Below are 15,119 nucleotides of genomic sequence, written 5' to 3'. Positions count from 1 at the left end.
GGGGACACACAGCCACGCAGGCCTCTCCGTTCAGCAGGACAGCAATGGTTGCCATGGCTACAGGGGCTGCTGGTCCCCGTTGCCATGGGCGATAAGAGGCGCTCCCTGCATCCCAGGGCAGCAGGGGTCCCCCCCTACGCCGAGGAAGTCAGGAAGGCGGGGGGGGGGGCGGTTCACTGGTCCAGATTTACCTGTTGGGGAAGCTCCAGGGTGGGACCAGCCTCAGAGACGGGCCAGGGGCTGGCGGCCCCCCCCCGCCAGTATCAGGCCAGGCAGCTCCCACCTGTGTGCACCCCCCATTGCCCCACCCATTATGAAGAAACCCCTCCAGCCTCCCCCCATTCACAGGCCGTGACGAAGTGGGGGGGTTTCTTGGTTTTTCCAATGGTTTGCATGCTGAGGGGATGGGACTCAGTTTCCCTGGGTGTTGCTGGTTTAACGAGGGGATGGGAGAGGGAGTTTGTGGGGACACAGGGCCGGCGAGGGAACTTGGGACCCCGGCCCGTGGCCTGCAGAACGGACACCCCAGCGACTGATGACTCAGTGACCGGGAGGCCCAGCCGGGTCTGGCCAGTGGGGGGACAATGGGCTGCGGAGAGGGGACCCCGGTGACCTGACCAGCCGGTCCCAGCCAGAGGGGCCAGAGGACAGAAGAGGGGAGAGGGGGCCCAGGCGACCCTGTTCACCTGGAGAGAGGACTATGGATAGAGGGGGGGCTTGGGGCCGGGGATCTCAGAGGCCCAGCGGGGAAGCAGGGGGGCTCGGGGCTGGAGGGAGGGGGCAGGCAGAGCCCCCCTGGGTGCAGGGGAGACCGGGGTGTGCTGTGTTGAGGGGCGCCAGGCCTGAGGCCGGAGAGTTTCCTGTGCTGGGTTCAGATGCTCAATAAACCCTCCTGTGTTACACCGGCCGAGAGTCGCTCCAGTCTAGAGAACGGGGGGGTGGGGGCATCATCCCCTTCGGGGGGTGGAGGCCCCGGGGGTCCAGAGCGAGGGGACTCCCTGAGGGGCCCACGGCAGAGACAGGCGGGCTCAGGCTCTGAGCGGTGCGGCTCCAGGAGGTGGAGGGGCTGAACCCCGAGAGAGAGGGCCCCCAAGAAGGGTTGTCACACTGAAGGGGGTTCCCCCCAGGGACCGCACGGGGCTAAGAGTGGGCACGATCTGTGAGTCCGTGACAACGGCACAGAGCACTGGGTAAGTTCTGGGGAGACATGGGGGGGCAGGAGGTTCAGGGGCACAGAGGGGTGGGGCAGGCCTGGGGCGGAGGGGGTACAGAGGTGTGGGGCAGTGGTGGGGGGTTCGGGGGGCTCAGAGGCGTGGGGCAGGCCTGGGGCAGAGGAGGTACAGAGTTGTGGGGCACTGGTGGGGGTTTCAGGGGCTCAGAGGCGTGGGGCAGGCCTGGGGCGGAGGGGGTACAGAGGTGCGGGGCAGTGGTGGGGGTTCCAGGAGCTCAGAGGTGTGGGGCAGGCCTGGGGCAGAGGAGGTACAGAGTTGTGGGGCACTGGTGGGGGTTCCAGGGGCTCAGAGGCGTGGGGCAGGCCCGGGGCGGAGGGGGTACAGAGGTGTGGGGCACGGGTGGGGGTTCCAGGAGCTCAGAGGTGTGGGGCAGTGGTGGGGGGTTGGGGGGGCCCAGAGGCGTGGGGCAGGCCCGGGGCAGAGGGGGTACAGAGTTGTGGGGCAGTGGTGGGGGTTCCAGGAGCTCAGAGGCGTGGGGCAGGCCTGAGGTGGAGAGGGTACAGAGGTGTGGGGCACTGGTGGGGGTTCGGGGGGCTCAGAGGCGTGGGGCAGGCCTGGGGCGGAGGGGGTACAGAGGTGTGGGGCACTGGTGGGGGGTTCGGGGGGCTCAGAGGCGTGGGGCAGGCCTGGGGCAGAGGAGGTACAGAGTTGTGGGGCACTGGTGGGGGTTCCAGGGGCTCAGAGGCGTGGGGCAGGCCCGGGGCGGAGGGGGTACAGAGGTGTGGGGCACGGGTGGGGGTTCCAGGAGCTCAGAGGTGTGGGGCAGTGGTGGGGGGTTGGGGGGGCCCAGAGGCGTGGGGCAGGCCCGGGGCAGAGGGGGTACAGAGGTGTGGGGCAGTGGTGGGGGTTCCAGGGGCTCAGAGGTGCGGGGCAGTGGTGGGGGTTCCAGGAGCTCAGAGGTGTGGGGCAGGCCCGGGGCGGAGGGGGTACAGAGGTGCGGGGCAGTGGTGGGGGTTCCAGGAGCTCAGAGGCGTGGGGCAGGCCTGAGGTGGAGAGGGTACAGAGGTGTGGGGCACTGGTGGGGGTTCGGGGGGCTCAGAGGCGTGGGGCAGGCCTGGGGCGCAGGGGGTACAGAGGTGCGGGGCAGTGGTGGGGGTTCCAGGAGCTCAGAGGTGTGGGGCAGGCCCGGGGCGGAGGGGGTACAGAGGTGCGGGGCGGTGGTGCGGGTTCCAGGGGCTCAGAGGCGTGGGGCAGGCCCGGGGCGGAGGGGGTACAGAGGTGCGGGGCAGTGGTGGGGGTTCCAGGAGCTCAGAGGTGTGGGGCAGGCCCGGGGCGGAGGGGGTACAGAGGTGCGGGGCAGTGGTGGGGGTTCCAGGGGCTCAGAGGCGTGGGGCAGGCCCGGGGCGCAGGGGGTACAGAGGTGCGGGGCAGTGGTGGGGGTTCCAGGGGCTCAGAGGTGTGGGGCAGTGGTGGGGGTTCCAGGAGCTCAGAGGTGTGGGGCAGGCCTGGGGCGCAGGGGGTACAGAGGTGTGGGGCAGTGGTGGGGGGTTCGGGGGGCTCAGAGGTGTGGGGCAGGCCCGGGGCGGAGGGGGTACAGAGGTGTGGGGCAGTGGTGGGGGGTTCGGGGGGCTCAGAGGTGTGGGGCAGGCCCGGGGCGGAGGGGGTACAGAGGTGCGGGGCGGTGGTGCGGGTTCCAGGAGCTCAGAGGTGTGGGGCAGGCCCGGGGCGGAGGGGGTACAGAGGTGCGGGGCAGTGGTGGGGGTTCCAGGAGCTGAGAGGTGTGGGGCAGGCCCGGGGCGCAGGGGGTACAGAGGTGCGGGGCAGTGGTGGGGGTTCGGGGGGCTCAGAGGCGTGGGGCAGGCCCGGGGCGCAGGGGGTACAGAGGTGCGGGGCACTGGTGGGGGTTCCAGGGGCTCAGAGGCGTGGGGCAGGCCCGGGGCGCAGGGGGTACAGAGGTGCGGGGCAGTGGTGGGGGTTCCAGGGGCTCAGAGGTGCGGGGCAGTGGTGGGGGTTCCAGGAGCTCAGAGGTGTGGGGCAGGCCCGGGGCGGAGGGGGTACAGAGGCGTGGGGCAGGCCCGGGGCGGAGGGGGTACAGAGGTGCGGGGCAGTGGTGGGGGGTTCGGGGGGCTCAGAGGCGTGGGGCAGGCCCGGGGCGGAGGGGGTACAGAGGTGCGGGGCAGTGGTGGGGGTTCCAGGAGCTGAGAGGTGTGGGGCAGGCCCGGGGCGCAGGGGGGCTGGGAGCAGAGAGGCGCCGGGCGCTGCGGTTTCATACAGGCTGGTTTATCGTACAGCACCCGCGCTGGCACCGCGTGGCCGAGACGCAGCGACGTGGCCGAGAACAGACGTGGGGCCCGGCGAGCGGGGCAGGGGGGAGGTCTGGGTCTCTCGTCCCCCCAGCGCCGCCCTCGGGCTCAACCCCGAGGTGTCTTGTGCGGGGGGGTGCGGGATCCTTGCCCCCATGACGCACCCCGCTGCCAGCCGGGGCCGGCGGGGTGGGCCCTTGGTGCCATGGCTCCGGGGGCTGCAGCTTCACCCTTCGGCCGGGGGGCCAGGATCGACTCCCCCGGGGGAAGGGGCCCGGCAGGAGGCGGGGGTCGGGGGGGTCCGGAGCGCCACCCTGGCGTCTCGGGGGGGCGCCAGCTCTCGGCCCCGCCCAGCCCTGGGAGACACCGGACGGACGGACGGACGCTCTTCGGCAGCTTCCTGCAGGGGCGCTGGGGGGCACCGGCGCTGGTCTGTTCAGTGGGGCAGGGCCTGGATCCCCCAGTCGGGCCCCTTGCCTGGCCGTCATGGAGTCCGGGGGGGGGGGCTGCATTGCCCCCAGGGCCCGTCCTGCCCCAGCTGGGCACTGTGGGGGGGCTGCTGGGCTAGAGACATGTCCAGTGCGTTGCTAACAGAGGCTCCTGGGGGGGGCATCGTGCCATGGGGGGTCAGTCCATGCCCCGCTCCCTGTTCAGGCCACAGAGGGGCACCCGCCCGCTTGCCCCACAGCACCGGCCCGGGGGGGCCTGCAGCGTTAATAGGGCTGGGTATCCCGCGGGGCTCCCTGGGCTCGGGCTGGGGGGGCCAGCGGCAGGGTCCGGGGCGCTGGGCTGAGTCCTGAGTGCGCCCTGGGGACAGTGAGGAAGGGGCACCCGTGGGGGGCAGCGGAGCCCTGGGAGCCGCCCCCCCGGCAGTCCGCAGCAGGTCCCCAGGGATCTGGGCCCAGCGGCAGGCAGCCTGGCCCCGGGAGCGTCCCTGGGGGGCTCCACGCGCCCCCTCAGCCCATGAAGCAGACGGGGCCCAGCTCAAAGCCGAATTTCTGGTTGGCGCCTCCGAAGTCCAGGACGGCCACGTCGGCCAGGGGCAGCTGCTCCAGGCGGGACGATCGCACCTCCAGCACCGTGCGCGCCTGGCCCCGGCGCAGCTGCGGAGAGACCGGCAGTGTCAGGGCTGGGGAGGGGCCACAGCCCGGGGGAGGGGCCACAGCCCGGGGGGAGGGGCCACAGCCCAGGGGGAGGAGCCAGCAGCCCAGGGGGAGGAGCCACAGCCCGGGGGGAGGAGCCACAGCCCAGGGGGAGGAGCCAGCAGCCCAGGGGGAGGAGCCGCCTTGCCCTGGGGGGAGGGGCCAGCAGCCAGGAGGAGGAGCCTGCAGCTCAGGGGAGGGGCCGCCTTGCTCTGGGGGAGGAGCCAGCAGCCCAGGGGGAGGAGCCAACAGCCCAGGGGGAGGAGCCACAGCCCAGGGGAGGGGCCGCCTTGCCCTGGGGGGAGGGGCCAGCAGCCAGGAGGAGGAGCCTGCAGCTCAGGGGAGGGGCCGCCTTGCTCTGGGGGAGGAGCCAGCAGCCCAGGGGGAGGAGCCAGCAGCCCAGGGGGAGGAGCCACAGCCCAGGGGAGGGGCCGCCTTGCCCTGGGGGGAGGGGCCAGCAGCCAGGAGGAGGAGCCTGCAGCTCGGGGGCAGGGCAGCCTTGCCCCAGGGCTATGGGGCAGTGGGGGCTGCCCCATAGCCGTGGCCACAGGGACCATCCAAAAATTACTGCGGCCCCTTGAGAGCAGCCCCAGGGTGAGGCCTGGCTCCATGGGTGGGGGTGCAGGAGTCCCCGGGCCCAGGCTGGAGAGGCCCCCCCACGGGAACGGCACGGCCGGGTTTGAGCTGGTTCCTGGCAGGCCTGGAGAAGGTGCCCCACAGGTCACCCAGTCCCGATCCCAGGGCTATGGGGCAGGAACAGCAGGGTGGGAGTTGTGGGGCTGGACTGGGGGCGGGAGCTGAGGGGAAGGCAGGGGGTGGGAGCTGTGTGACGGGAGCTGTGAAGCAGGATCTATGGGGCGGGGGGGCCGTACCCAGCTCACTTGGCAGCTGTCGCGCAGGGTGTGGACGGGTGCCACGGGGCTGTGGGGCAGGCTGGGGTCAGGAGCTGTGGGGCGGGATCTCTGGGGCAGGAGCTGTGGCGTGGGGGCCCGGCTCACCTGGCAGCCATCGTGCAGGGCACAGAATGGCACCCTGGTGCTGTGGGGCAGGCTGGGGCAGGAGCTGTGGGGCGGGGCTGTGGGACGGGAGCTGTGGGGCAGGCGGGGCCGGGAGCTGTGGGGCGGGGCTGTGGGACGGGTGGGCTGGGAGCTGTGGGGCGGGAGCAGTGGACCGGGAGCTGTGGGGCAGGCGGGGCAGGAGCTGTGGGGCGGGGCTGTGGGACGGGAGCTGTGGGGCAGGCAGGGCCGGGACCTGAGGGGCAGGCGGGGGCGGGAGCTGTGGGGCGGGAGCTGTGGGGCAGGCGGGAGTGGGAGCTGTGGGGCGGGAGCTGTGGGGCAGGCGGGAGTGGGAGCTGTGGGGCGGGAGCTGTGGGGCGAGAGCTGTGGGGCAGGCGGGAGTGGGAGCTGTGGGGCGGGAGCAGTGGACCGGGAGCTGTGGGGCAGGTGGGAGTGGGAGCTGTGGGGCGGGAGCTGTGGGGCAGGCGGGAGTGGGAGCTGTGGGGCGGGAGCAGTGGACCGGGAGCTGTGGGGCGGGCGGGAGTGGGAGCTGTGGGGCGGGAGCAGTGGACCGGGAGCTGTGGGGCGGGCGGGCCGGGAGCTGTGGGGCAGGAGCTGTGGGACGAGAGCTGTGGGGCAGGTGGGGCCGGGAGCTGTGGGGTGGGAGCAGTGGACCGGGAGCTGTGGGGCGGGCGGGCCGGGAGCTGTGGGGCGGGGCTGTGGGACGGGAGCTGTGGGGCAGGCAGGGCCGAGACCTGAGGGGCAGGCGGGGGCGGGAGCTGTGGGGCGGGAGCAGTGGACCGGGAGCTGTGGGGCGGGCGGGGCCGGGAGCTGTGGGGCGGGCGGGAGTGGGAGCTGTGGGGCAGGCGGGAGTGGGAGCTGTGGGGCAGGCGGGGCAGGAGCTGTGGGGCGGGGCTGTGGGACGGGAGCTGTGGGGCAGGCAGGGCCGGGACCTGAGGGGCAGGCAGGGGCGGGAGCTGTGGGGCGGGAGCAGTGGACCGGGAGCTGTGGGGCAGGTGGGAGTGGGAGCTGTGGGACAGGAGGGCCGGGAGCTGTGGGGCAGGCGGGGCCGGGAGCTGTGGGGCGGGAGCAGTGGACCGGGAGCTGTGGGGCAGGTGGGAGTGGGAGCTGTGGGGCAGATCGGAGCTGTGGGGCGGGCGGGCCGGGCCGGCTCACCTGGCAGCCGTCGTGCAGGGCGAGGACGGGGCTGGCCGTGCGGTTGGGCCCCAGCTCCTGCCCGTCGGCGCCGCGGAGGCGCAGGGCCCGGGCGTAGCTGGCGGCCCCGGCGTGGTACCAGGCGGCCGCGTCCTGGCAGCTCAGGGTGAAGTTCTGGCGGGCGCCGGCGCTCAGCAGCCGCAGGAAGGTCAGTTGGGTCACGCCCAGCGGGTTCCCCTCCGCGTCCACGTAGGAGAACTGGGGGGCGGCACCGGGCAGGCGGCCTGAGTCCGGGGCCCCCGGCCCAGCCCTGGCTCCCCCCGCCCCATCCCCTGCGGCCCCCCGGCCCCGCCCTGGCTCCCCCCGCCCCATCCCCTCCGGCCCCCCGGCCCGGCCCTGGCTCCCCCCGCCCCTGGCTCCCCCCGCCCCATCCCCTCCGGCCCCCCGGCCCGGCCCTGGCTCCCGCCCCCCGGCACCGCCCCCGGCTCCCCCCGCCCCATCCCCTCCGGCCCCCCGGCCCGGCCCTGGCTCCCCCTCCCCGGCACCGCCCCCGTCTCCCCCCGCCCCATCCCCTCCGGCCCCCCGGCCCCGCCCTGGCTCCCCCTCCCCGGCACCGCCCCCGGCTCCCCCCGCCCCATCCCCTCCGGCCCCCCGGCCCCGCCCTGGCTCCCCCTCCCCGGCACCGCCCCCGGCTCCCCCGCCCCATCCCCTCCGGCCCCCCGGCCCCGCCCTGGCTCCCCCTCCCCGGCACCGCCCCCGGCTCCCCCCGCCCCATCCCCTCTGGCCCCCCGGCCCCGCCCTGGCTCCCCCTCCCCCATCCCCTCCGGCCCCCCGGCCCGGCCCTGGCTCCCCCTCCCCGGCACCGCCCCCGGCTCCCCCCCGCCCCATCCCCTCCGGCCCCCCGGCCCCGCCCTGGCTCCCCCTCCCCGGCACCGCCCCCGGCTCCCCCCGCCCCATCCCCTCTGGCCCCCCGGCCCCGCCCTGGCTCCCCCTCCCCCATCCCCTCCGGCCCCCCGGCCCGGCCCTGGCTCCCCCTCCCCGGCACCGCCCCCGGCTCCCCCCCCGCCCCATCCCCTCCGGCCCCCGGGGACGCCAGGCCCGGCCCCCGGCAACGCCCTACCGTCCTGCCCCTCCCCGGCCCCGCCCTGGCTCCCCCTCCCCCCTCCCCGGCACCGCCCCCGTCTCCCCCCCGCCCCATCCCCTCCGGCCCCCCGGCCCCCGGCCCCGCCCTACCGTCCTGCCCCTCCGGAAGGTGCTGAACCAGCTCCCCGGCTTCTCCTTGCTCCAGGCAGCCAGACGGACCTGGGGGGCGAGAGGGGACGCAGCAGCTGGGGGAGGTCCCGACCCCCAGCCCCGTTATCCCAGCCCTGCCCCCCACATCTCTGCCGGTGCCCCTCACTCCCAACCGCCAGCCCCGCTATCCCAGCCCTGCCCACCACCCCCAGCTCTGCCGGTGCCCCTCAGTCCCGACCCCCAGCCCCGCTATCCCAGCCCTGCCCCCCACCCCCCACTCACACTCTCGAATCTCTTGTCTGGGAACAGGCAGGTCTCCCCGCCTGCCGTGAAGTTGCAGAAAACCTTGAAGGCGTCTCGAGTGCAGCCCTGGTTGGGGTCGATCCAGTACTCGCCTGGAGGAACGGAGAGGTTGGGGGGCAGCCACAGGGGCCTTCCCCGGGCTGGTCCCTCCGAACGCCCGGCCTGCCCCCCACGCCCGCTCCTGAGGGGTGCCCCCGTCTCACTCTCTGGCGTGGGCATGGCACAGAGGTGCCCCAGACCCGGCCCAGACCCCCCGATCCCCAGCACCCACGTCAGACAGCAGGGCCTTGGGCCCACCCTCCCCCCAGACTCCAGGGTCCCCAGCACCAGCTCCCCTCCCCAGAATCTCCAGCCCCCCCCCCAGGGTCCCAGCGCCCCCTTCCCCCAGACTCCAGGCTCCCAGCACCCCCTCCCCGGACTCCGGGATCCCCAGCACCCCCCAGGATCCCACTCCCCGCAGACTCCAGGCTCCCAGCACCCCCTCCCCGGACTCCGGGGTCCCCAGCACCCCCCAGGGTCCCAGCAACCCCTCCCCCCAGACTCCAGGCTCCCAGCACCCCCTCCCCGGACTCCGGGGTCCCCAGCGCCCCCCAGGTCCCAGCTCACCGTCGGGGAAGTGGGGGTGACACAGCTGCAGCTCCTTGCAGACGCGGGCTGGGCTCTCGGGGGTGCCCCGGGGGCGTCTCAACTGCTCGACCTCGGTGCGCAGGGAGCTGAGTGAGGCGTACACCTCCTCCAGCCCCTCGGGCGCGTAGTCCGGGGTCCACGCCTGGTCCCCCTGCTCCCCCTCCACCTCCCGGCGCCGCTTCCGGACCCGCTCCATGGGCAGGGGCTCCAGCAGCTCCGCCGGGCGGCCCTGGGGGCGAGACGCGGGTGTGAGGGGGGGGGCAGCACCCCGGGGGCCTCTGGGAAGGGAATCCCAGCCAGGGGCATTGACCCACCCCCGTGCCCAGGCTCGGGGGCCTCCACCCCCTGCTGGCCCCCAGCCCCCACTGCCCCCAGTGGCCCCCCTGCAGCCCCCCAGCACTCACCGGTGGCCCTGGGGGTCCAGGGGGTCCTGTGTCTCCTCTGGGGCCCAGGGCTCCCTGCAGAGGAAGAGCAAAGGGTCAGAGCATGGAGACGCCCAGCCAGAAACTCCTGCAGCCCCCTCCCTTCCCCCACAGCCTCCCCATCACCCCCCTGGAGCCCCCTCCCATCCCCCACAGCCTCCCCATCGCCCCCCTGGAGCCTCCTCCCCTCCCCCACAGCCTCCCCCACAGGCTCGCACCAGCAGCCCCCAGGGACCAACGGACTCTGGCTGTGGAAGAGCTCACATGGGTCAGGGGCCAGGACTCCTGGGTTCCCTCCCTGGCTCTGTGGGGACGGGGGTCTGGTGGCTTGCCTCCCATGCAGGTTTCCTGGGACCCTTTCCTGGCTCTGATCTGGGGGCTGCCCCCCCCTTGCTCCCCACCCCTCCTGGAGCCCCAATCCCTGCCCTGGGTACTCACCGGCGACCCCTTGGAGCCCTTCTGACCCAGCGGCCCCTGTGGAGAGAATGGGAGGGGAGAGCGTTGGGGAGGTGCTGGGGGTCCAGGAGCCAGGGCATGGGTGGGGGCCATTCTCCAGGGGTCTCTGGGTGGCACTGGGGGTCTCCAGCCCAGCTCCCGCCCCATCCCTGGGACAGACAGACGGACAGACCGGGCTGTACAGCACCAGGGGGCCCCTGTGAGAGCAGGACGTGTGCCCAGGCCTGGCGTGCAGAGGGGCCGGGTGAGGGTCCCTGGGGCATGGAGGGGGCGGGCCCAGCGGCTGTGTCATACTCACCACGAGCCCAGGGGATCCAGGAGGGCCCGGGGGGCCAATGGGGCCAGCCAAGCCCTGCGGGGAAGGGACATGTCAGCTCTGCTCCCTCCGACCAGACGCTGACCGACGGCCACGGGGGACCCCACTGCTGACGGTGCAGACCCAGACGTGTTTCCCCAGCGCCGGGAGATGTGGGGGGCACATGCAGCCTCCCCATCCTGCCTGACCCCCCACCCCACACACAGTCTCCCCTTCCTGCCTGAGCCCCCCGCCACGTGCAGCCCCCATCGTGCCTGAACCCTCTCCCCCACACGCAGCCCCCACACCCCTCACGCAGCCCCCATATTGTGCCTGAGACCCCCACCCCCATGCAGCCCCACATACTCACGGCGTCTCCTTTGGGCCCTGGGGCCCCCTGGTTGCCAGGCAGCCCCTGGTCGCCCTTCTCCCCCATCTCCCCTGGGGGGCCGATGAGCCCGATGAGCCCTGCATGACCCTGGGGTGGGCAGAGGGTTTAGCTGCGGGGGTGTCTGTGCCATGGAGCTGGGGGGGGGTCTGTCCCGTGGGACCCCGCTCTGGGTAGTGGTGTAGATAAATCTCTGCATTAAGCATCTTCAAATAACTTTCATATGACTTTGTATTATGCCTCTATTTTCAAAGAACTTTGTACCAGATCCTTATGTAGAAAACTTTGTCTTGAGCCTTGGTATAAAGTTAAAAAAATGTCTTTTTGCTCGGAGTAGAATAAGATCTTCCCCCTTTTCATCAATTGCCCTGTGACTGAAGGAGGTGGGAACGAGTAAAGGCCTGGAAGGCAAGGGCCTCCGGACAGCTGCAACAGTTGGAGAGGGGATGGAAGCCAGACCCAAGAGCAATAAAACTTGTCAAGTGGGCTCCTAAAGAAGATCAGGTTTCAGAGGAGCAGCCCTGTGAGTCTGTATCCGCAAACAGAACAGGAGACTTGTGGCACCTTAGAGACTAACCGATTTATTAGAGCAGAAGCTTTCGTGGGCTCCAGCTCACTGCGTGGGCTGCATAGAATGGAACCTAGAGTAAGAAGATAGACATCTGCGTACAGAGAAGGGGGAAGTTGCCATACAAACTGTAAGGGGCTAATTAGTTAAGATGAGCTATTATCAGCAGGAGAAAAAACCTTTTGTCGTGATAATCAAGGTGGCCCATGTATCATGGCATATATCACACTGGTATGCCGCCCTGTGCCAGCAATGCCCCTCTGCCATGGACATTGGCCAAACCGGACAGTCTCTACGCAAAAGAATAAATGGACACAAATCTGACATCAGGAATCAGAACATTCAAAAACCGGTAGGAGAATACTTCAACCTCTCTGGCCACTCAGTAGAAGATTTAAGGGTGGCAATTTTGCAACAGAAAAGCTTCAAAAACAGACTCCAACAAGAAACTGCTGAGCTTGAATGAATATGCAAACTAGATCCCATGAACTTGGGTTTGAAGAGAGACTGGGAGTGGCCGGGTCATTCCACATATTGACTCTATTTCCCCATGTTCAGTATCCTCCTCACACCTTCTTGTCAACTGTGGAAATGGGCCATCTTGATTATCACTACAAAAGGTTTTTTCTCCTGCTGATAATAGCTCATCTTAACTAATTAGCCTCTCACAGTTTGTATGGAAACTTCTAAACTTCTCTGTATGTAGATGTCTGTCTTCTTACTCTAGGTTCCATTCTATGCAGCCGCAGTGAGCTGGAGCCCCCGAAAGCTTCTGCTCTAATAAATGGGTTAGTCTCTAAGGTGCCACAAGTCTCCTGTTCTGTTTGAAGACGACCAGACGTCCTGATGGCCTTGGGGGTTGGAAGCCAGCGCCTTCTTTTGAAAACACCCTCTGTGAACAGCACTGGGACAACACCCAGAAGGAGCAGCCCAAAGGGCCCACGGACACAGATACAGATTTTGAATCTGGTCCAGATTTGCATGAGAGGGAAGCTGCTATACATGCGAGGTGTCTTGCAGAGGGCCCTGGTTCTCGTCTTGTCAACATGGGGCATTGATCCGGATCGGCAGAAGCCCGGCTCCACCCCTCCCCCATCTAACTCACCTGGCCAGGGCAGTTACGGGAGCAGCCAGTTGGTAACCACAGCAAGAGGGGGTGCGCGTGTGAGCGCAGGAGCGTAATGTCCATCATGTGCGTATGGTACCGCGTTGCTTGATTCGTGTGTGACCAATAAATGTGGCACTTTAACTTACTCCCCCGAAAAGATCCGGGGCAGACCGTTAAGTACACCCGTGGTGTGAACATGTGGAGCCAAAGTGGGAATGTTCTTGATGTTCTCTGAACACTGTGTGTGCCTCGGTTTCCCCATGTATTGCTGGGGGGCGACGGGTGTGTGACCCTGCAGAGACCCCCAGAGGGCAGGTGTAAGTTCCCTCGGCACAGGCACTGGGGCGCAGACTGTAACCTAGCAACCCCCTGATGCATGGGAAACACATTAAAACAAATGAAGGACCCCAGCTGGACACCCCCCACCATGTGCGACAAGAACCCAGGAGTCTGGCCCCAGCTATACCACCCCTCCCCCAGGACGCTGGCAGCTCCCGTCCCCCACCCCACAGCCGCCCAGGGCTGGACGCTGGGTTAAGGCCCCCTGTGACGAAGTGTGACTGTTCTTCATGTTTCCTCTGAATACTGTAGGGGTGCCTCAGTTTCCCCTAGGCAGTTCTTAAGTCTCTAGGTGGTGGGGTAAGGCAGGGGGTGTAATTGTTGCAGAGCAAAGGGCCAGTGAACATAAATGGCCGACACCCTGTCTCCTGGCCACTGATGGCCTGGGCCCTTCCCCCCTGCCAGGTGAGAGCTGAAGGGTTGGAGAACAAAGGAATCCGGTGACCTCCTGGCCGGGGAAAGGGACAAAGCCCAGAGGGGGCTGGGGGCTGGAGGGAGTTTCAGTTTGGGGCTGGCTGGGACATGGAGTGAAGGGCAGACGGGGTTGTCTGGCTCACTGCCCCCCAAAATGGACCCAGCTGAGGGGTCCTGTTCTCTGCACCTACAAGCTCTGTGTTAGACCATGTCCCTGTCGTCTAATAAACCTCTGTTTCACTGGCTGGCTGAGAGTCACGTCTGACTGCGGAGTTGGGGGGCAGGACCCTCTGGCCCCCCCAGGACCCCGCCTGAGCGGACTGGCTGTGGGAAGCGCAGGGAGGGGCAGAGGAGGCTGAAGGCTCCGAGGTCAGAGCCAGGAAGGGGGAGGCCGGGTGAGCTGTGTGTCCTGCAGACAGGCTGCTCCCCGAGAGGAGACTTCCCCAGAGTCCTGGCTGGCTTCCTGGGGAGCAGTTCCAGAGCATCGCCCGGGGACCCCGGGACACCCCGCAGCAAGGGCAGCTCTGGCTGTGATGGGGCCTGGCACAGGGCAGCTGTGGGGCTGGCAGCAGTGGCCCCAGCATGGGCCCATGGGGGGGAGGGGGGGGGAAGCTCACAACTGGGGCAGATCCCAGGAGCCGGGGGGGGGGGGGAGGGCTCTGAGTGGGGGGTGCAATTCCTGGGCCTGCAGCGGACTGGGGGGAGCGGTGATGCCAGGACAGCAAAGGGAGGGGGAGGGGAGATGGCTGAGCAGGGTGGGGGGGAGGCCCCCCGTTGGGGCCCCACTCACCTTGTCACCCTTGTAGCCGGGGTCTCCCTTGAGGCCGGGCAACCCTGTGGGGCCCTGTGAGAGATGAGAGGCCATTACCCTCAGTGCCCCAGCCCTGCCCCCCAGCCCTCCCCCCCAGCCCTGCCCTCCTGTCCCCAGCCGCCCAGCCCTGCCCCCCAGCCCTGCCTTCCTGTCCCCAGCCACCCAGCCCTGCCCCCCAGTCCCCCCAGCCCCAGCAGCCCAGCCCTGCCCCCCTGTCCCCAGCCCTCCAGCCCTCCCCCAGCCCCCCAGCCCTGCCCCTGGAGCTCACTCACCATGGGGCCTGGTGGCCCTGCCTGCCCCGGGGCCCCCAGCAGGCCCTGCTCCCCCTGGGGAGGAAACACAGAGTTATGAGAGTACAATGTGGGGGGGAGACATGGCTCCCCCAGACCGAGGCCCCCCAGCCACAGGGCAAGTCCCTGACCCCCTGCCAGCTCCAGGCATCGCCAGAGTCAGACGGGGTCACCCCACAAACCAAGAGCCCCCCAATTCTCTCATCCAGCCCTCCTGCTCTGCCCCCTCTGCTCACCCCCGCCCGCCCAGCCAGCCCCCACCCCCTGCCCAGCTGCCCCCCTCGCCCACCCCACCCCCACCTGCACTGTGCCCCACCCCCAGCTGGCACTCACAGCTGGACCGGGGATCCCACGCAGACCTTCGGAGCCAGGCCGGCCAGGGGGTCCCTGCACCCCCACGGGGCCCATCTTCCCGGGAGGCCCCTCGGTGCCAGGCTCGCCCTGGGCAGGGGGAGAAATGTCACGTCAGAGCCCGGGCACCAGGCAGGGATCCCCGTCTCACCGGCTCCCGGGCAGGGGGGTGAATAGAGTTGGGTGGGTCTCAGCCCAGCCCAGGGGCAGGTGTCCCGAGCGCACCCCCCGCCCCCCAGACCCTGGCTGCCAGCTCAGCACAGTCGGGGGCTGCCCTGGGGTGGGGGAGCAGGATCTGGCAGCACCCGCGACGAGGCACCAGAAGCACTGGGGGGGCTGGGGGGGTCCCCTTACCTTGGCGCCCTTCTCGCCCGGCCGACCCTCACGCCCGGCTGGCCCCACTGCACCCTGCACAGAGACAGGGCGAGTGAGTCACCCGGACCCCTCAGGCAGCCCCAAACCCCATGGGGCCTTGGGGAGGAGTGAGCCCCCCATCTCCCCTCCCTGACCCCAATGGGCCCCTTCCCCCAGATCCTGACCCCATTAGCCTGTCCCCCAATCCCCCCATCCCTGACCCCATTGGGCCCCTTCCCCCAGATCCTGACCCCATTAGCCTGTCCCCCAATCCCCCCACCCCTGACCCCACTGGGCCTCTCCCCCCAGATCCTGACCCCATTAGCCTGTCCTCCAATCCCCCCATCCCTGACCCCATTGGGCCCCTCTCCCCAGATCCTGACCCCACTGGGC

At 69.8% G+C, this 15,119-nt stretch overlaps 1 protein-coding gene across 4 annotated transcripts in view; it reads right to left on the bottom strand.

Annotated features, from left to right (window-relative positions):
* Positions 1 to 3,436: 3,436 nt before the first annotated feature.
* COL5A3 (collagen type V alpha 3 chain) overlaps positions 3,437 to 15,119 on the bottom strand; it is a 50,011-nt gene continuing 38,328 nt past the window's right edge. For all 4 annotated transcript variants that reach the window (XM_037887702.2, XM_037887704.2, XM_037887705.2 and 1 more), the window contains 13 exons: positions 14,727 to 14,780; positions 14,355 to 14,462; positions 14,004 to 14,057; positions 13,711 to 13,764; positions 10,474 to 10,581; positions 10,107 to 10,160; positions 9,791 to 9,826; positions 9,335 to 9,388; positions 8,910 to 9,159; positions 8,283 to 8,395; positions 8,001 to 8,069; positions 6,789 to 7,025; positions 3,437 to 4,578 (listed from right to left, as the gene is read on the bottom strand). In XM_037887702.2, coding sequence (XP_037743630.1) covers positions 4,432 to 4,578; positions 6,789 to 7,025; positions 8,001 to 8,069; positions 8,283 to 8,395; positions 8,910 to 9,159; positions 9,335 to 9,388; positions 9,791 to 9,826; positions 10,107 to 10,160; positions 10,474 to 10,581; positions 13,711 to 13,764; positions 14,004 to 14,057; positions 14,355 to 14,462; positions 14,727 to 14,780 — 1,338 coding nt within the window. In that variant the 3' untranslated portion in view covers positions 3,437 to 4,431. The remainder of the gene's footprint in view (positions 4,579 to 6,788; positions 7,026 to 8,000; positions 8,070 to 8,282; positions 8,396 to 8,909; positions 9,160 to 9,334; positions 9,389 to 9,790; positions 9,827 to 10,106; positions 10,161 to 10,473; positions 10,582 to 13,710; positions 13,765 to 14,003; positions 14,058 to 14,354; positions 14,463 to 14,726; positions 14,781 to 15,119) is intronic.

This window comes from Chelonia mydas, chromosome 20 (assembly GCF_015237465.2).
Source record: "Chelonia mydas isolate rCheMyd1 chromosome 20, rCheMyd1.pri.v2, whole genome shotgun sequence".
In the NCBI taxonomy this organism is placed as follows: domain Eukaryota; kingdom Metazoa; phylum Chordata; order Testudines; family Cheloniidae; genus Chelonia; species Chelonia mydas.
This window is presented reverse-complemented; position numbering and strand designations above follow the sequence as displayed.